This window comes from Monodon monoceros, unplaced genomic scaffold, assembly GCF_005190385.1.
Source record: "Monodon monoceros isolate NGI ecotype Baffin Bay Population unplaced genomic scaffold, NGI_Narwhal_1 Super_Scaffold_1, whole genome shotgun sequence".
Taxonomy (NCBI): domain Eukaryota; kingdom Metazoa; phylum Chordata; class Mammalia; order Artiodactyla; family Monodontidae; genus Monodon; species Monodon monoceros.
The window spans coordinates 84,299,510-84,320,392 of record NW_021703765.1 but is presented as its reverse complement, the minus strand read 5'-3'; the positions used below and the strand labels follow the sequence as shown (position 1 = coordinate 84,320,392).

General features: G+C 42.5%; 1 protein-coding gene across 1 annotated transcript in view; it reads left to right on the top strand.

Moving 5' to 3' along the window:
* Window positions 1–20,883, top strand: part of TMEM132D (transmembrane protein 132D) — a 481,047-nt gene that overhangs the window by 263,607 nt on the left and 196,557 nt on the right. The window contains exon 4 of the mRNA XM_029218452.1: window positions 10,439–10,622. Coding sequence (XP_029074285.1) covers window positions 10,439–10,622 — 184 coding nt within the window. The remainder of the gene's footprint in view (window positions 1–10,438; window positions 10,623–20,883) is intronic.

Sequence of the window (20,883 nt, the reverse complement as noted above, 5' to 3'; positions counted from 1 at the left end):
CCAAGGACAGATAAATCAGACTAAAGCGTGCAGCGGGTCTGTGCTTCTCTTTAGAGAGTGTTGGGTGTGGTTCAGCATAATAATAATTGTCATAATAATTGGGGTTTGCTTTCAGCACCTGTAGGGCAGGGCCCAGGATGACAGGTGGTTCCACACAATGAAGAATGTCCCTTACTCTGTTTCAAATGCTAATGTCCTGCAGACATTTTTGTAGGACTCATAACCCATCTGAAAGCATGCCACTTTTTGTTTCCATTTTTTTCTCCCGTTACAATCATCTATAATTTGGCTTGACCGATTGTTCCTAGTTCAATTAAGACCATTCTGTACTTCTTAAAAAAAATTGATGTATAGTCGATTTACAATGTTGTGTTAATTTCTGCGGTACAACAAAGTGAGTCAGTTATACATATATATACGTTCATTTTTTTAATATTCTCTTCCATTATGGTTTATCATAGGATTTTGAATAGAGTTCTCTGTGTCATTCTATACTTTTTCTTATACAAATAAGTCTGGTCTGTGAATTCTTATCCTAGCTACAGTGTTTATTCCAGGAGTTCTGCCTGCACCCGTGCTCTTTCATTTCCTATTTTTCCTACTCAGAACAGTCTCAGATCAACTCTTAAACCCAAATTTTATTTTTCATCATTGGGAATAAATATTGGCCCATCTCCTAATCTCTTCCAGTGATGAATTTTTCCAAGCATTTACATGTTGAAATCAATGTTAGTTTATTATTTTTTGAAAGTTTTAATAATTTCCCATTTCCCATGATAAAGAGCAGAGATTTGCAAACTTTTCCTGTAAGGGGTGAGATAGTAAATATTTTCCACTTTGTGTGCCATATGCTTTGTAGCCTGCATATTCTTTTTTTTAACAGTAAGGAAGACTTTATTCAGTGGGGGAATACTACAATGGGGTTTTAGCCTCATATCCTTATTTATCTTCTGACAGTGTTTAAAAATGTCAGAGGTGTTTTTAGCCTAAGATCTGTGCATAGACAAGCTATGGCTGGAATTGACTGACCAGACATTGTTCGCTGACTCTGGAAAGAAAAGATGCTCTGAATGTGGCTACAAGGACTGTCTCCCTCTACCCACCCTGCATCTCACGCCTCAGTTCCAAGCCCTCTGGGTGTTCCATCCACGCCAGTTTCTTTTGTTTTCTTCAACCCACACTTCTCCCCCAAGCACAGGACATTTGTATGTGCAGTTCCTTCTGCCTGGAACCCATCCTGTATAGAGATCACAGCCCAAGCCCTGCTGCCCCAGAGAACGTGTCCGTGTCTCCCTGACTACACCAGGGTCCTCTAACATAGCTTGTATCTTGCCAGCTACCTCTGTTTCTCATCTTTTCTTACAGTGGCCAGTTTACGCTTTTTGAAGTGACAACTTATTGCGTGACCATCTTCCCCACTAGACTGTATGCTTGAGAAGAGCAAAGATCTTCAGCCATCTGCTTTTTGGGGGCTTGGAGGGAACCCTGAGTTATGGCATTTGCCAATTTCCATGGTGTAAATATTCCCCCGCTAGAACCCTCCTACACTGTTGGTGGGAATGTAAATTGGTGCAGCCACTATGGAGAACAGTATGGAGGTTCCTTAAAAAAGTGAAAATAGAACTACCATATGACCCAGCAGTCCCACTCCTGGGCCTATATCTGGAGAAAAAACATGGTCTGAAAGGATACATGCACCCCAGTGTTCATTGCAGCATTGTTTACAATAGCCAAGACAGGGAAGCAACCTCAATGTCCATCAACAGAGGGATGGATAAAGAAGATGTGGTACATATACACAATGGAATATTACTCAGCCATAAAACAGAACAAAATAATGCCATTTGCAGCGACATGAATGGACCTAGAGATTGTCATACTGAGTGAAATAAGTCAGATAGAGAAAGACAAATATCATATGGTATCACGTATATGTGGAATCTTAAAAAAAGGGACAAATGAGCTTATCTACAAAATAGAAATACAGTCACAGATGCAGAAAACAAACCTGTGGTTACCAGGGGGTAATGGGGGGAGGGATAAATTGGGAGATTGGGATTGACATATACACCTACTATATATAAAATAGATAACTAATAAGGACCTACTGTATAGCACAGGGAACCCCACTCTGTACTCTGAAATGGCCTATATGGGAAAAGAACCTAAAAAAGAGTGGATAGATGTATATGTATAACTGATTCACTTTGCTGTACAGCAGAAACTAACACAGCATTGTAAATCCACTCCACTCCAATAAAAAATTTTAAAAAAAAGAAAAAAATATTCCCCCCCTAGTCAATGTCAAGTTAGCAAAATGATGTCACTGAGTGTGGAGATGGAAAGAGGTGCTGAGAATCAAGCTTGGTCTGGGCGACCGCTGGATCTCCATCTTGTTCAGCTCACTTTGGATCTGCATCTCTACCACCCAGAAGAGTGTCCAGTAAATAAGAAGAATTACAGAAATATCATTTGAATGAATGAATGAAGTAAAGATTGGGACAGAGAGCAATGAAGCACAGAATAAAAGGAAGAAATGCAGCATGATTTCTTTCAAGCTGCAAGCTTTCCATTTTTCTTCTCTAGAATAACCCTGGTTACCAGACCTCAGAGTATTATAAGGCAGAAACAAGAGGACGTGAGAAGACAAATTTATGGGGACAAAAATCTCATTATAAAGTACATGCATTAAAGGGATTGAGTATACTTTACTTCATAATGAAAAGTTTTTATTCTGAATATGCTAATGAAAAAGCTTAGAAAAAAGATGTCAGTAATGGAAAATTTTATTCCTGTGATAATGTCTAAGAAGAAACAATTTGAGTAATATCCTTATTTTAATCTTGAAAATGAGATGTGAAGGGAAGGAAAACGAGGACCACGGCTCCTGCATTTGGGAGACATCCGGTTGCCCGTGTCTGGGTCTGATGCAGATTTCCAAAATGCCATTGCAGACAAATACTGGCTTGGTTAGAAGGATTTCTCCAAGTGGAGCTAGGACAGCTTAGTACCTTGAATAACGGCCCCTCCGCCCCTTCACGCATTCCTCATTTCTCTTCCATTGCCAGAATATTTCACATAGCATTTGTCAGTTGCCCTTGGTGTCCTCGTTACTTGAAAAATTCCTTCAATTTCCCAAGAAGCAGACCCTGAGACAAGAATGTGTGTACAAGTGATATATGAAGGAAGAGTTCCTGAGAAACCAATAAGAGAGCAGAGAGAGTAAAAGAAGAAGAGAAGAACCCAAGCACTAGTGCCGTTTCGGAAGTTACGTGCAGGGTGGCTTCAGCCTAATCCCATGGAGAGACTCTGGAGCATGCACAGTGCCCCCAACTGACCCAGCTGGAGGCCAGGGAGCTGGGCTTGCCTGCTGCGCCATCAGACTCTGGCCAAGGGCCATCTCCCAGGGCAGGAAACACTGCAGCTCTTTGCACTTGTGGGCAAGATGGCTCCAGAAACTCAAGAAGAGCCATCCAGGGAAAGTCACAGGTAGATGTCATGAAAAACAAAAGCACTAAGATGTGGAGAAAAGGGAACCCTCCTCCAGCGTTGGTGGGGATGCAAACTAGTGCAGCCACTGTGGGGAACAGTATGGAAGTTCCTTAAAAAACTAAAAATAGAGCTACCGTATGATCCAGCAATCCCACTGCTGGGTATATATTTGAAACAAACAGAAACACTAATTTGAAAAGATACATGTACCCCAGTGCTCACAGCGGCATTATTTACAACATGGAAACAACCTTAGTGTCCATCAACCAATGAATAGATAAAGGAGATGTGATATGTGTGTTTTTACACACACACACACACACACACACACACACACACAATGGAATAGTACTCAGTCATAAGAGAGAACGAAATATTGCCATTTGCAGTGACATGGATGGACCTAGAAGGTACTATACTAAGTGAAGTAAGTCAGACAGAGAAAGACAAATACTGTATGATATCACTTATATGTGAAATGTAAAAACTACAACAAGCTAGTGAATATAATTTTAAAAAGAAGCAGAAGCGCAGATATAGAGAAGAAACTACTGGTTACCACTGAGGGAGGGAGGGGCAATGTAGGGCTGGGCGCCAGGGAGGTACAAACTATTGGCTCAAGGATGTATTGTACAACACGGGGAATATAGCCAATACTTTGTAATAACTGTAAATGGAAAGTAACCTTTAAAAATTGTATAAAGACTTAAAAACCTAAAATTATAAAAAGAAAAAGCACTTAGAAGCCAGGGGTAAGGCATGTGGAAACGATGAAGGGATAGGAGGAGATTTGGGGGGAACCCTGACACTGTCCACCATAACTTGCTCCCCAGCCGTAAATGACTCTCATTCATATGACCTCTAGAAAGTGTCCTGAAGTTTTGGGAAGGAATCTCCCACTCTTTCCTAAGGATTGTGATCATTCAGATATAGATTAGCCCTCTCTCCGGCCTTACTTTTGTTTCCAGAAATTTCACCCATTTATCCTTTAGAGAGCCATTTGGAAAAACCTAAGTTGGAAATGGAATTTCACTCTCTTCTTCCCCCACCCACCCCAGGAGCTTACCTGCGACACTTACTCTCGCGGTGGAAGCCAGTTGCCCACGTGGGTGGTGGCAGAACGCAGTCTGATCATTGGTATGCTCTTGTAAGGACCTACCATGATATGTTGGTTTTCTAAACTGGAGAAAAATACAGGTAACTTCAAGATGCATTGACTTGCATCTCAAACACTTAGCTCTTAACTGTTCTAGTGCTAGCAGGGCTGTGTCTGCTTGGTTTCTCATCTCTCCAAATGAATGGTAGGCTTCCGTATCTAAAGCTCTCGTTTCCCCATCTCTGCTTTGATTTATCGACACATCACGGAACTTAAAGAGTTGTCAGAAGACCATGAAGACATGCTCATCTCAAAGCATCTTGTTACAGAAATGTCCCAGCTTTGCTTGTGCAGAATTCACTCAAAGCATCCAGTTTGGGGGTCTTGAAGAAGCCCCATGTAACGTCCTGACCTGTGTTTCTACTGGGGGGTAAGGAGTTGCTTTAATGATCCTCATTGCTAATAAGCATGCCTGTCCCCGCGCTGGAAAAAGAGGTGGGGGGCTTGGAACCCAATGATCAGGAGTGTGGGCGTCCTGTGACCAGATCACCTGGCTCCTGCATGCAGTAGCTGGGTGACCCTGGACAAATACTTTCCCCTTCTTGAGCCTAGGTTTCTAGTCTACAAACTGCGAGTAGATCACAGTTATTTATTGGAATACGTTGAGGGTTGCGCGACGTAAGACATAAAAAGCCCTTAAAACAGTGCTTATCACATTAAAAGTACTCAATGAAGGTTAGTTGTTCCATCACTCAGGAAAAAGAAGCATGACCATCCCAAAACAAGGCTTTTCTTCTTGTTTGAAAATGATGCCCTTTTTTGGCCTTGGGATGCACTGAGGTGGTCCTGCAAAGCCTCATGTTCAGTTTTCTTTCTTAGAGTTGGGAGCCGTGGCCCTGGAGGATGTGGTCATTGCCTGTGTCTGAGCTGACCCAGTGTCTTGTTTCCTGGAAGGGCATTTTAGTTTCCTTAAATTTGGGGAGGCCTCAGGCTAGGTCACCAACCGTGTGTCTTTATTCAAAGGGAGCCCTTCCTAGTGAAAAAACCTTAGATTTTTATTAAAGTCTAGTTGATTTACAGTATTGTGTTAGCTTCAGGTGTACAGCATAGTGTTTCAGTATTTTTGTAGATTATATTCCATTGTAGGTTATTACAAGATAATGTGCATAATTCCCTGTGCTATACAGTAAGTCCTTGTTGCTTATCTAAAAGGCTTAGATTTTGAACCCAGTGTACCAAGGGGCCCACGTAGGGGAACGTTATTGGAAAATGAGAAGAGTTCCTCAAGTCGAGATGTTATTCATCTTCTCTGTCAAAGAGAATAAACTACAAAAAGATCCCTCCAAACCCACACATGTGGAACCAGTCAGTAGGGATCTGAGGTGCCCATGAGAGCCTGCGTTCCTTCCTTTGCTTCCACTTCTGTTGTCTTCCATACAAAGGACGGCTGCAAGCAAGACAGGGCAGGAAGGTGGCTTCTTAGCTTACCTGTGCTGGTAGCACCTACACCGGTGGGAGAAACTAAACCTGCAGGCAGCTCCATGCCCACAGTGTTCTGAGGCCTATATATATCCAGCCCTGAGCCTCTCCGTGGGTGATTGCACTGTTCTCCAAGCAAACCCTGCCCACACTCAACAGCAGTGCTGCCTTCCAGATGGAGCTCACACATCGAGCGTTGCCCATCCGTGTTGCTATTTGACTCGCCCGTGGGGGGTGGACAGCAGGGAGGTAGGGAGGGTGGGGCTGGGTGTAGGGCCACCAGAAGTGGCATCTGAGTGCTTTATGCTTATCCAGCCCCTCTGCCCCCCTTGGCTGGAACTCTGTTCTTGTCCCTCCTCACTTTCATACTCAGGGACATCGGAAACCCTGAATGTTTCTTCTTCTTGGTTCATCTGTGTCTTCACGATTTTACTGACCATATTTCCCAAATCCACTCTCTTAGGACATTCTATTTCTAATACCAGTATACACAAAATACGTCCAAGAGCATGGATATCCACATAATTAAACCTTTATAAACCTCGAACGCAGTTGTTCATGATCCTGGTTGCATAATAGAATCACCTGGATGAAAGAACAGACAGAAAGATGGAAGGAAGGAAGGGAGGGAGGGAAGAGCGAGAGAGAGAGAAGGAGGAGGAGAAGAAGTAGAAAGAGAAACAAAGAAAGAAAGAAAGAAAAAGAGAAAGGGAAAGAGAAGGAAAGAAAAAGAAAAAAGAAAGAAAGGGAGAGAGAAAGAGAGAATAAAAGAAAGAAAGAAAGGGGGAGAGAGAGAAAGAAAAAGAAAGAGAGAAAGAAAGAAAGAAAGAAAGAAAGAAAAAAGAAAGGGAGAGAGGAAGAAAGAAGAATGAAAGAAGGAAAAAAGAACGAAGGAAGGAAAGAAAGAGGGAAAGAAGGAAAGAAAGGAAAATGGAAGGGAAGAAAGAAAGGAAAAGCAGAGAAAATAAAACAAAGCTGGTGCCTGACGCCACTCGGGAGCAGTCAGAAATCTGAGTGGTACCTGTGGCCACTGGTTTATTTGTAAAATTCCCCCAGGCAATTTTTTGTTTGTTTGGTTTTTGTTTTTTTTGATGTGTGGCATGCGGGATCTTAGTTCCCTGGCCAGGGATCAAACCGTGCCCCCTGCAGTGGAAGTGGGAAGCCTTAAACACTGGACCACCAGGAAAGTTCCCCCTGCCCAGGCCACGCTAATGCCTAGGTAAAGCGGAGAACCACCGCATGTAAAACATGCAGACACGTTATATAAAATTCTACTTAATTCTACTCTATTTATCTCCTATAACACAGCAGATACCAGGCGTTACCCTCTGTGCTAGCCACACAGGCTAAGCATGGCTACTCTTTTCAGGATGCTTCAGGCTAAAACACACACTCCAACTGCAAAGGTACAGCCCTTAGCTTTCCAGTTAAACATGAAGAAGTGGTAAACATTGCCAAATATGCAAGCGTTCTGGAAGCTCTCAAGTGCTAAATATTTACAAAAAGTTATTAAAATTCAAATTTCCACTGACTCGACAAGACACACATGATGAGCTATTCCAAAGCTAGATCACCATATGCAGACTTTACAGAGGAAATTGTCAGGAACCTGGTGCACACCCTCCTGCATCAGAAATATTGAGAAGCTCGTGCAAGCTAAGGAATCATTGAAGAAAAGTGTACCATTTCAGGATACACAACCTTCCTAGAGTTTGCTGTGGTCTCCAGGCTAAGAATTCCCAACTTAGGGTGTTTTCCTCAGTGCGTCAGATAGAGGAAAGTTAGCCCAAAAGAAACTGTTTCCTTTACATCTTGGCCAGACAAGGGATCGAAAGGAAAAGAGAAAATCAAACTTGATAGGACAACCGTGCAGGGTTACTGAAGGAATAAAATTAGAGGAAGTAAATAGAGCACTTTAAAAATTATTGCGGGGCTTCCCTGGTGGCGCAGTGGTTGAGAGTCCGCCTGCCGATGCAGGGGACGCGGGTTCGTGCCCCGGTCCGGGAAGATCCCACATGCCGCGGAGCAGCTGGGCCCGTGAGCCATGGCCGCTGAGCCCGCGCGTCTGGAGCCTGTGCTCCGCAGCGGGAGAGGCCACAGTGGTGAGAGGCCCGCGTACCAAAAAATAAAAAATAAAAATTATTGCTGATGTTGTCTTCTAGGTGGGTCTTGCGGAATGGGAAGAATTTGACAGCTCGCGGGCTGTAGAGTGCAGGCTCAGTAGTTGTGGAGCACGGGCTTATTAGTTGCTCCACGGCATGTGGGATCTTCCCGGACCAGGGCTCGAACCCGTGCCCCCTGCATTGGGAGGCAGATTCTTAACAACTGTAGCTACTCCTGTTCTGTGTGAGAGATCAGTGCTCGTGCAGGAATTTAACCTCTGTGGCGGGGGCGGTCTCTTTGGGCAGCACTTCTGATCTTCCTTCTCCGTTTCTTGCCCTCCTCCTCCTCTTGTTTCCTTCCTCCCTCCCTCTCTCCTCTTATCCTAGTCATCCCTGATATCCCAGTATCCCACCTCATCCCTTACTTTAAGAAGGAGGCTCCCCGAAATCACCACCATTTATCTCTGAGCTTCTTATTGATACATTTGCGTGGGTTTGATAAAGAAGTCTCAATAGCTTGGTCATATGTACATAAAAAGCCAAACCTTGTCCTCCTAAATGTCAGACTCAGTGGTCATTTTGCAATTATGTGAAATTCAAATCTCTGGAGAAGGATCTGATAGGTGGAAGTGGCCTTGGTCACGAAGGGTTAAAAAGTATCTCTCCTTGCTGCCTCCCAGGTGAATTCTCACCTGTATTTCTTCACTTCTTCCCTCAGGGAGTGTCTGGCACCACCTCTGCCTTTTTTTTTATTATTATTATTTTAACCTGTCACTTAGAAGAGCACACATTTTCTTTTTTTTTTTTTTTTTGCGTTACGCGGGCCTCTCACTGTCGTGGCCTCTCCCGTTGCGGAGCACAGGCTCTGGACGCGCAGGCTCAGCGGTCATGGCTCACGGGCCCAGCTGCTCCGCGGCATGTGGGATCTTCCTGGACCGGGGCACGAACCCGCGTCCCCTGCATCGGCAGGCAGACTCTCAACCACTGTGCCACCAGGGAAGCCCAGAGCACACATTTTCTTAAAGCAGACTATGAAAAAGAAGAAGGGGTAGCCAGTAAATTAAACTAACCAAAATAGCTACAAAAATCATCCTGATACTCTAACTTGGATTCATTTCTGGATACGTGTTTCTAGAAAACCCAGACTGTCTAAAAACTAATCATTGTCAGAATGACTCCTATATCCAGGTAACATCTGGCTACTTCTCCTTTTTCATCCGTGTGGGTCCTGTGGTCCCATTCTCCTGATCATGCCTCAGCTCTGATTCTCTGCAGTTCTCTCTCGCCCCCACTGGGTAACAAAGCCACATCACCCTCAAAGTCCTTTAAAATTCTGTGCACCCAACTTGAATGGACCGTGGCTTTGGAAAATCCGATATAGGCAGCAAAGAGATTTCTGGGAGTGAGGGAAAGAATCCTATCCTCCATCCTCCTAGAAGGAGCACAGGGAAGAAAGCATTTAGGAAATTCAATCAGCATTTCCCGTAATTATCCACAAACACCTGTCCTGGGGACTCTGAGAGGCTCACAGAAAACAGGGGTTGGGAAGTTTGAGTGAGGGTGTCTAAGGCCAGGCCAAGGCTGTGAATCTTGTTAAAGGTTGTTTGTTCTTTTGGGGATCGAATTTCTTTTTTTTCTTTCTTTCTTTTTTTATTGAAGTATAGTTGACTTACAATGTTGGGTTAGTTTCAGGTGTAGAGCAAAGGGATTCATATATATTCTTTTTCAGGTTATTTTCCGTGATAGGTTATTACAAGATATTGAATATAGTTCTCCGTGCTAAACAGTTAAATCCATGTTGCTGATCTGTCTTATACATAGTAGTATGTACCTTTTAATCCCAACCTCCTAATTTATTCCTCCATTCCCATCCCTGCTTTCCCCTTTGGTAACCATAAGTTTGTTTTCTATGTCTGTGGGTCTATTTCTGTTTTGTAAACAAGTTCATTTGTATCATTTTTTTAGATTCCACATATAAGTGGTATCATATGACATTTGTCTTTCTCTGGCTTCCTTCACTTGGTATGATCATCTCTAGGTCCATCCATGTTGCTGCAAATGGCATTATTTCACTCTGTTTTATGGCTGAGTAGTATTCCATTGTATAAATGTACCACATCTTCTTGATCCATTCATCTGTCAGTGGACGCTTGGGATCACATTTCTGACAAGCTCTTTGTAGGGGTGATGTGAACACACATTGAAATAGTCCATTGCCTGCCAAGGGTGCCCACCCCAGTCCTCAAAGTTGTTCTCTCCTTCTCTCCAGTGCGGAGGGCGCCTCCTATGAAGTCATGCAGATCGACGTAGAAATCCAAGAGGCCAGTGACCCGCCAACCACACAGCTTGTTACATGGCAGGTTGAATACCCAGGAGATATCACATCTGACTTGGGCGTCTCCAAGATCTACGTGAGCCAGAAGGACTTGATTGGCGTCATCCCACTGGCCATGGTAAGAATGTCCCTGCCCTGGGTTGTTAATACAGACCTCAGGGAAAGGCAAGGTACCACACTGTGACCCAGACACAGTGGGGACATATCAGTGAGCTCAGAACCAGGGTGGGGGGAAACTGAATGATGAAGTTACTGCAAATCGCCGATTCTGTAAAAATGTTTTTCTAAATAGTATCTTTAGAATATTCTTTAGAAAGTAATCAAAATCCAGGAATTAGATTTGGGTCTTCCATTATATGAAAAGTATTAATGATTTACTCGAGATGTTTGTATGATACATTGGAGACTGTTCGAGGATCTCAAACACATACACCTGCAGAGACCAGACAGATCAAGTATCTGAGTGAAATATGGCAGGCGACTTGCCAAACACCTACCCAGTGAAAAGGCCCTGCCATGTTTGCCATGTAGGAAAACCAAGCCGGATTCTGAACTCTTAATATCTACTGACTTCTCAAGAGAAGCCATTAATATAGTTTTAATGCGAAACAGCAATTTGTCCCTGTTAGAACTAATTTTTTTTAAATCAAGCCCATCTAAGAAAGAGTTAACTATAATTCATTCACAGGCCACCTATGTATAACTTGTCACCTGCCTCTAAACGGTTTAGGACTCTAGGTCTGTCCACGTGTTTCCTAGGATTTGTCGAACAGAGATGGGCTTTCCTCCTTGAAAGGACCCGCCCCCTGGTTGCTATGCAACAGAATACATTGCCTGTGGGAAGGCTAATCACCCAGGTTCACCTAAACAAAGCACACTAAAGCCCTCTCTAGCCCCGCCTTTCCCCGGGGCCTCTCTGCAAAGGAATAACACATTTTCTTAATGGGAATTTTCCCAGTTCAAATGCCTTGGGATTGTGAGTCTGCGGACGGTAATTTGAGCTTTTTCTCCTGTTACAAAAGTACTTTTACTGTCGGAAGTGAGGGATGGGTTGACCTATCCGTTGACAGCCTGCTGTCTCCCCCTCACCATCTATTAGGAACTATTGACAAGTTTTATTATGTGGTTGTGAAAGGACGTCAGGAATCAGTCTTTCAAGACAAGGTGACGCGGACAGTTGCCTAGGGACAACAAGTTAGTTATTATACTGTTCATTAGGAAACGCAAAGTTGTTGAGGTCCTTCAGTTGATCAGGGCTCTTATTAACGATTTCTTTTATTTTAAAGGCACCGAGCCTCCCCTGATACATTATTTCATGTGTTCATGTGTGACAGCAGCAGTCCTTCGTTTAGGCTATTCGTGGTTCTATTACTGGGGATGGTAGACCATTTGTCTCCAATAAGTAATTATTTGAATTTGCTCCCTTTCAGCACCTTTGGTCTGATGAGCTTTTAGTGGTACTCTGAGCGGCTTCCATTGCTTGGCTGTGCACCGGGTGGTGTGCTTGGTTCCCTCGCTCAGCATTTCTCCCGCCTGGACTGTCCACCTGTTCCAAACCCCCTTATTCTTCACAACTCACAGGAATCCCCACGCTCACAAGAGCCTCTTTCTCTGTCCGCCGCTGGTCTCTGAAACCATTCTCACCTTACATCAACCTTTCTGGCTATGATATGTGTAATCACAGAAGTGTGTGTAATGGCAGAGCTAGAAAGAATCTCAGCTAAGACCTAGCTGACCCTTTTGTCAGTTAGGAATTGCATTTGGCCGAGAACAAGCCCTAACCGTAACTCTTACCGTAACCCTAACAAACCCCACTCACTCCACTCTACCCAGGCCAATAGTGGCTTTAATACAAGTAGGTTTCTTCTTTCATGTAAAAGAACTCCTAAGGTTGGTGGTCTAGGGCTGGTATGGTTCCCCATGCTATCTGAGATTCAGGCTCCATCTTTATTTCTGCTTCAGCAGTCAAGGGTATAGATTCCATCCTCATGGTTACCTCATGGTCCAAAATGGCTGCTGGAGTGCCAGCCAGCATATCCATATTCTGCTTACCAGAAAAAGTAAGAATGCAAATCAAACTGGATTGGATCCTTTTCCCTTGCAAGAAGTCTTCACAAGAATCCAACATAATATTTCTGGGTATATCCAATTAGCCAGAACTTGGTCATATGGACGTACTTAGTTGGAAGGAAGGCTTGTAAATTGACTTTTTAGCATGGCACATCACTCAGGTTTTGTTATTACAAGGGAACAAGAGGAGATTAGATATTCTGAGGCAATGAGCAGTATTTGAAACAATCCTCCTCCATTTCCACATGAGGAAACTGAGGCTCAGAGAGGTCCCTCATCCCGGCACCTGAGTGTTTTCCATTCTGTATTCATCTTTTTGGGCCTCCTGGGAAGCAAAATAAGACACCTATATCTTGGTCTGCTCTTACTAGCTATGCAACGGTGCTTAATTTCACTGTGGCTCAGTTTCCTCATCTATAAAGTGGAGAGAGATGATACTTACTCATAAGGTTGATGTAAGCATAAAATGATAATTCAAGAGGGCTTGGAAGAGTACCGAGTATAGTCAAACATACAGTAAATGTTTGCTTTTATTATGATCACTTAGTTACAAAATGCAAAGGATAAATAATTCCTTGGCAATTATGTTGTAAATTCTTTCAGGGAAGGGAATGATCCTAAGATAAGAAGAGTGCTAGGAACTGTGTAGATGCTCACTGATTTTTTTATACAATTTTAAAAGGTTACTTTTCATTTACAGTTATTACAAAGTATTGGCTATATCCCGGTGTTGTACAGCACATCCTTGAGCCTGTCTTACACCCAATATTTTGTACCTCCCACCCCCTCCCCTATATTGCCGTCCCCCACCTCTCCCTACTGGCAAACACTAGGTTGTTCTCTATATCTGTGAGTCTGCTTCTTTTTTGTTATATTCACTAGTTTGTTGTATTTTTTAGATTCCACATATAAGTGATTTCATACAGTATTTGTCTTTCTCTGTCCGACTTATTTCATGTAACATAATGCCCTCCACATCCATCCATGTTGCTGCAAATGGCAAAATTTTGTTCTTTTATATGTCTGAGTCATATTCCATTGTATATATGTACCACATCTTCTTTATCTACTCATCTGTTGATGAACACTTAGGTTGTTTCTTTGTCTTTGCTATTGTAAATAATGCTGCTAGGAACATTGGGGGATGCTCACTGATTCTTGAACTGAAATGAACAAATTGCATTAAAACATGTTTGGTCTGGGCTTCCCTGGTGGCGCAGTGGTTGAGAATCCGCCTGCCGATGCAGGGGACGCGGGTTCGTGCCCCGGTCCGGGAAGATCCCACATGCTGCGGGGCAGCTGGGCCTGTGAGCCATGGCCGCTGAGCTTGCATGTCTGGAACCTGTGCTCCGCAACGGGAGAGGCCACAACAGTGTGAGGCCCGCGCACCACAAAAAAAAAACAAAAACACATGTTTGGTCTGATGAGTTTTTACTAATACTATCTGAGCATCTTCCTCTGGAACTAAGAGTAAAGTCTTCAGAGTACTGACCCCCAGTCTTTTGTATTTGGAGTGCTGAGTCCCTTTTCCAGAGAAAGCTGCTTCATTTCACCTTTGACTTGACTGGTGAAAGGACTTTTGCCATTTTTAGGGGGGTTACCTTCCATAAACAGACCTTTTGCCATTTTATTTCATCTTTACTTTGTTTTTGTTCATTATGCATTCACTGAGAGATTTTGAAAGGCATCTGATATCATTCCATCTATTTATCTACACATCTGTGTTACACATTCTTGAAATGTTAGAGAGGCAGAGGGAAGGCCAGCTCACCTGGACCATGATAAGTCCATGAGGAGAGAATACTTTGAGTTGAGCACAGGGTCCCACAGGGGCTTGTAAGCTAGAATGAGGTGAATCTTTAAATGTGATGGGAAGCCACTGGAAGGTTTTCAGCACAGCACTGATGTATCTTTTTAGAAGAGCATTACGTTGAGAGCAGATTTGGGAGGACACCCCTGTGTCCACAGCAGCGCTACTCACAACAGCCAAGACATGGAAACAACCTAAATGTCCATGGACAGAGGAATGGATAAAGAAGATGTGGTTCAGATACACAATGGAATATTACTCAGCAATAAAAAAGGATGGAATAATGCCATTTGCAGCAACATGGATGCAACTAGAGATTATCATACTAAGTGAAGTAAGTCAGACAGAGAAAGACAAACACCATATGATGTCACTTCTATGTGGGATCTAAAATAGGACACAAATGAACTTATTTACAAAACAGAAACAGAATCACAGACATAGGGAACAGACGGGTGGTTGCCGGGGGCCGGGGGGCAGGGGTTGCGGGGAGGGATGGAGTGGGAGTTTGGGATGAGCAGATGCAAACTGTTATGTATAGAATGGATAAACAACAAGGTCCTACTGTAGAGCACAGGGAACTATGTTCAACATCCTGTGGTAAACCATCATGGAAAAGAATATTTTTAAAAAGTATGTGTATATATATATATAACTGAGTCACTTTGCGGTACAGCAGAAATTAACACAACGTTGTAAATCAACTAGACTTTGATTTAAAAAAATACAGTGTGGAGCAAAAGAAGCAGGGGTGGGCAGAAGCTGTGTGGTGGTATTTACATAAAGTTCAAAAATCAGGCAAAACTAAACCATAAAGCTAAGGGTAGTGGCTACCTTTAGGAGAGAGAATTCATGGAGATGTACAGTTATGATCTGTGCATTTTTCAATGTATTATGTTAAACTTGTTTAAAATATATTAAAAATTATTGGCACTGGCAAAAAAAAAAGTTCTAGTTTTAGACCCAACCCCAAAGTTCTGTATATCTCCATGATACCAACACACAAACTTGAAATGTTTAAAGGATTTTCTATTATAAAATATCCTATGATTTACCTTTTTGCCCTCTAATCTTTGCACACATCTCTGATTAATTTCCTGAGATAAACCTTTAGAAATACATTTGCATCAAAGGATGGGAATCAGAGGGTTTGCAATACTATAGTATCTTTTTGATAACGGTCACCAAACTGCCTTCTGTAAAGTTTAAGCAATTTACTCTTCCACTTGCTGTGTATAATGATACCCATTTCCTTGCAACTTCACTAACACAGAATATTAAAATCATAAAGTAGACCATTTGTTAAGCAAAACTTATATCTCAGTGTGGCTTTGATTGGCCCTGTTTTGTTTACATTTTAAACATTTCCTTATTAAACATTTGATCTGAGCCAACTTTCTTTTCCTATTGGAAATTCAACTCCTTCTTACTTTGTCATTAAAAAAAGTAGTTTTTTCATTGCTGTTTAAAGACACAAAACATTGAATTTACCATCTCGATCCCTCTTAACTGTACACTGTATTGCTGTTAAATATTTTCACCTTGTTGTGCAACAGATCTCCAGGATGTTTTCATCTGGCAAAACCCTGAAACTCTACATTCCCTCAACACTAGTTCCCATCCCCCTACTCCCAGCCCTTGCAAGCCACCTTCTATTTTCAGTTTCCATGTATTAGTGATACCAGCCTTTTGATCGACATACTGCAAATATTCCTCCCAATTTCCCGTTTGCCTTCTGATGTCGCAGATCGTATATATAATAGCATGCAGACGTTTGGGGGGGGAGGCATTTGTTTAGTTTTCATGTAGTCAAATCTACTGATCTTTTCCATAATGGACCTCCTTCCTCTCCCCCAGTTATAACCAAGAAGAAAAAAATGTGCCTGTTTTATGTGTTCTCGTAAAACCTCCAAATATTAAAATACCCGCACACAGCATATTTGAATAGGTAGAAGTATAATCTTCAGAAAAGAATGCTAAAAGTAAACGCAGTTGTGACTCCTTGTACTCTTATTAAGGATTTGAGATCAACTCGGGAGTGAGCACATGACCCACTATTCTTTGTAGGATGTATAATTCCATCTCCAGGAAAGCTTTGAGATGAGATGCAGTTAAGCCTTTCCATTCAAAGCTCATTTTCCAAAAGACGTGTATTTCTTCCTCAATATTTTGCGTAGTTTTTCCTGATGTCTATGGCCTTAAAACATTTTCTTTTTTTTTTTTAAATCCGTTCATGTATTTCTAGGACTTTATCACATTAGTCTTTTTTTCTGTTCAGGAAATGATGCCTTACTATGTCGTGGGTAAATCTTTGTTTTTTGTTGTTTGTTTTTTTTTTTGTCCTTTGGGAGAAAATTCTGAGGAAAAGGTCATTAAGTGAGTACCACCATTAATCTAATTAGTGCATATCTGTAACTGCGTGTCAATGTCAGATTCTGGAGAGCAATGTTTGCATTTCTTAGAAGAGTTGGAACACATCCTTCTGGGGTGGCAGGGGGTGCCCAGTTTCTCAAGCTCTTCATTATTCTTCTCTCCCATCTGCCTCCTGAGTTTCCACTAAAATAAGTGTTTTGAGCTTCTGCCAGGATTCAGACATAATGATACTGATATTCATCACTTTGAATGCCATACTGGCTAGTGGAACATCCTTTCAAACATATTCACATGTGCTCTTTCTTTTAAAATAAAACAAACATTATCTTCATTCCTGTTGGGCAGTGGCTGTTCAGGTACGTAACTGTGGTAGCTGTTCTAAGTGTGGGATGGCTGTGTGTGACTCAGCTCTCCTCTGGTTTGTAAGGACACACCCTTTTACCGTGTTGGGTTTCTGATGAGTTTCCCATTTCGCTGTGTCTCAGCCTTGATCACTGAATTTTAGTGATTAGACTTGAATTGTGACTTTAGATGAAATGTAATCAGGAGATACAGTCTGGACAGACAGGTCATCCTTGAAAAAAATCAAAGGAGGACTCTCACCCTAAAGTGACTTGGCGGTGGCAGCCTTTCATGGTGTCTACATAAGATGCTATAAGAGTACAGCTGTGTCTCCCAGACCCAGGCCTGCAGCTGCTTGGAGAAGACCAACAGAGCTTTTTAAGCAAGATCAAAGAGTCATACGTGCCATGTGCTCTTTGTGAGGTGAAATTTGATATATTGCAAGCCTTTCCTCAAATGTGACACTCATGGGAGCACAGATGCAACTCAGAATTCTCTGTATAGCCTGCCACCCACGCCACCTCCTCCAGGGGGTCCTCCTGGATCCTTAGAGCCAGACATGATTCTCATTGGCTCTCCTGCTCTGTCTACCGCATGATTTCCTTGCTCACATCGGGGACAGTAGTCAAGTTGGGGAATTCAAACACTCTTGGGTTCTTTTTGCCCGTTGAGATCACACCATTGGAAGTCGAAATGGGCAAGAGCCATACCCAAGATGCTTGGGAAGACCTAAACTCAGGATGTCCATTTGACCTTCCAAGTCCTTCCTTATGTCACCTTATTGTTTGAACCCCACCTAAAGCCTTCTGATCTCCAAGTGCCACTTCCAAAGTAGAAGCAGCTAGACTCCAGTGCACCACTCCTGACTTTCCATTTATTTCCAGTTCAAATGCCTTCTTCTCATGAGCTTGCATTAAGGACCTCTGTAACCCAGACAATGGCAGGTAGGAGCCATGCAGGTAAGACTTCACCAGACCCTTCACTTACTTGATTGAGTCTTGAGTTCTTTCTTCTATAATTCTTGGGATTCCAAGAAAGTAATCATCAAATAACGTCTTCCCTTCTCATCTTATTTGCATCTTCTTAAATCTTGCTGATCAGGGCATGTCCTCCTAAATCTGGGATTCAGTAGAAATTCTATTTCTGTAAACCTCACAGACAAAACTCACCCACATGTTCATAACCATATAATTTACTATTGTAAAGCTTCTGATGAAATAAATGCATTTTCAATAAGCTTTCCTGAATTGAATACATTTCTCTTGTTAGATAAAATGAACTGCCTTTTCATCCACTGCACCCTCCCCTAATCGTTAGAACCCTCAGGACTTAAATCTTCTGGCTCATCTGCCTTCCCTGAATTATCTCCTGCCAACTCTGTGATTGTTATCAAACTATGTCCCCTTCCCGTTTGTACACCTGGCAGAAGGCATGGCACAACTCATAGTAGAAGCCCAGAGAACAGTCTTACCACCCACTGGAATACATACGGGTCTGTGGAATAGGGTCACACTGGCTGCTTCATCCCCCATCACTTGTGAACTTAGCACAGGTCGTTGGCCATGACAGTCACCTTCTGAGATCAGAACTTGAGAAAAGGCTCCCAAATTATGGAGGGAAACTGTCTTTTCTGGCTCCAATAATGAAGTTTCTTTTGTAATTTTTGGCATGAAAGCAGATTCTTGGCTCCTTTTTCTTTTACTTTTCGTGATACCCTTTTCCTGTGTCAGCCTGTTAATTAATATGCCAGATACTCTCTGTTGTTTTCCTCAAGACTTTTTGAAAATTCAGTCACACGGAATAGCACAGGACTGCTTTCATTTTTACACTTTCTCAACCAAGTGCAAATTAAGATGCTGCAACAGGCTTTGAGAAAAATCTCTGCTCCAAGACGCACTCTTACTTTGTGTTTCTGTTGAGTCACCATGACCCCCCTAAACTGCATCAGTAATAATGACACCAGGTACCTACTGTTTATTATGTACCAGGTATGGCTCTAGGTACCTCCTTATGAGGGTTAACTCATTCAGTTCTAACAGAGACCCATTGATACTGGTACTACTCTTATCCCCATGTCACAGATGGATGAAAGCACACCATGTTTGAAGAATGGCCCCGAGTGATTCAGCTGAGAAGCTGAGCTGGAAGTAGATTCTAGACTGACGAGCTCCAGAGTCTGTGCTCGCAACCCGTGCACTGCACCGCGAAAACAAAGTTAGGTGAAAACAGAGTTAAGCCTGTTGATCAGTTCAGTGTGCAAAAAGATCTTTGGAAAATGCGAATGCAAGAAAGCACTCTCATACAAATATGAAATTGAGAAGTCTTACTGAAATAGGAAAAGTCATCTGAAAATGAATTGTTTATTATGAATAAAGCCACAGCCTTTTCTTTTCAGCCCACTCGGCTGCCTTTGATGCTCCCTAATGAGCTGCCCTCTCCAGAGGTGATTTATAATGAGACAGCGGCGGCTGCACCTCAGGGCTTTTAAAGGTACATGGTACAAACAAAACAAATCAGGAGGCTTACTGCTATTGTTGTCTGTTGTGTGGTCATTACAGCCCCAGAGACTGGACAACCAACTGCTCTCAGTGAACAAATGCTCATAATGTAACTCATTTTGTAGACACTACAGAAAGGCAATCCATTCACGAAACATTCGCTGAGTTCCCTCTACGTGCCGGGCATTGACCTTTGTGTGGAGGGGATAACAGAGCTCATATCCCGCTCAGGGGAGGTGGCTGGTAAATAAGTAAAAATGTACCGTATGATCCAGCAATCCCACTCCTGGGCATATATCCAGAGAAAACTCTAATTTGAAAAGATACACGCACCCCTATGTGCATAGCAGCATTATTCACAATAGCCAAGACACGGAAACAACCTAAATGTCCATCGACGGAGGAATGGATAAAGAAGATGTGGCACATATATACAATGGAATATTACTCAGCCATAAAAAGAATGAAATAATGCCATTTGCAGCAACATGGATGGACCTAGAGATGATCATACTAAGTGAAATAAGTCAGAGAAAGACAAATATCAAATATCACTGATATGTGGAATCTAAAAAAAATGACGCAAATGAGCTTATTTACAAAACTGAAACAGACTCACAGACATAGAAAGCAAACTTATGGTTACCAAAGGGGAAAGGGAGGGGGATAAATTAGGGGTTTGGGATTAACAGATACACACTACTACATATAAAACAGATAAACAACAAGCACTTAACTATGCAGCACAGGGAACTATATTCCATATCTTGTAATAACCTATAATGGAAAAGAATCTATATACGTGTATAGTGGAATCATGTTGCTGCACACCTGAAACTAACACAACTTTGTAAATCAAGTATAGTTTAATTTTTTTAAAAATATATAAAAAATTACTGAGCAGAGATGGATTCAGAACTGACTTATGCTTGGAAGAAGATAGAACAGGATGTTGAGAAGAACGGGGACGGGCTGGGCGAGCTCTTTGAGACGGAGTCATCTCTGCAGAGGTGGCATTTGAGCTGCGAAGAAGGATCCAGCTTGGGGAGATCCAAGAAGAGCTGGCTTTGCAGACAGAAGGAGAAGTGGATGCCAAAGCAGGGCCAGCTCGATGTACCTAAGAGTGGAGAACGTCCAGTGCAGCTGAAGAATAGTGAGATGGGGAGATGAGGTCAGAGCAGGCAGACACTGGATTAGGTACCCAATCAGCCATGGTGTGTGCAGTAGGATTCTGATTTACTGTGTTTAAATCTCATCTGATTCATGATCTATTTTTAAAACATCAC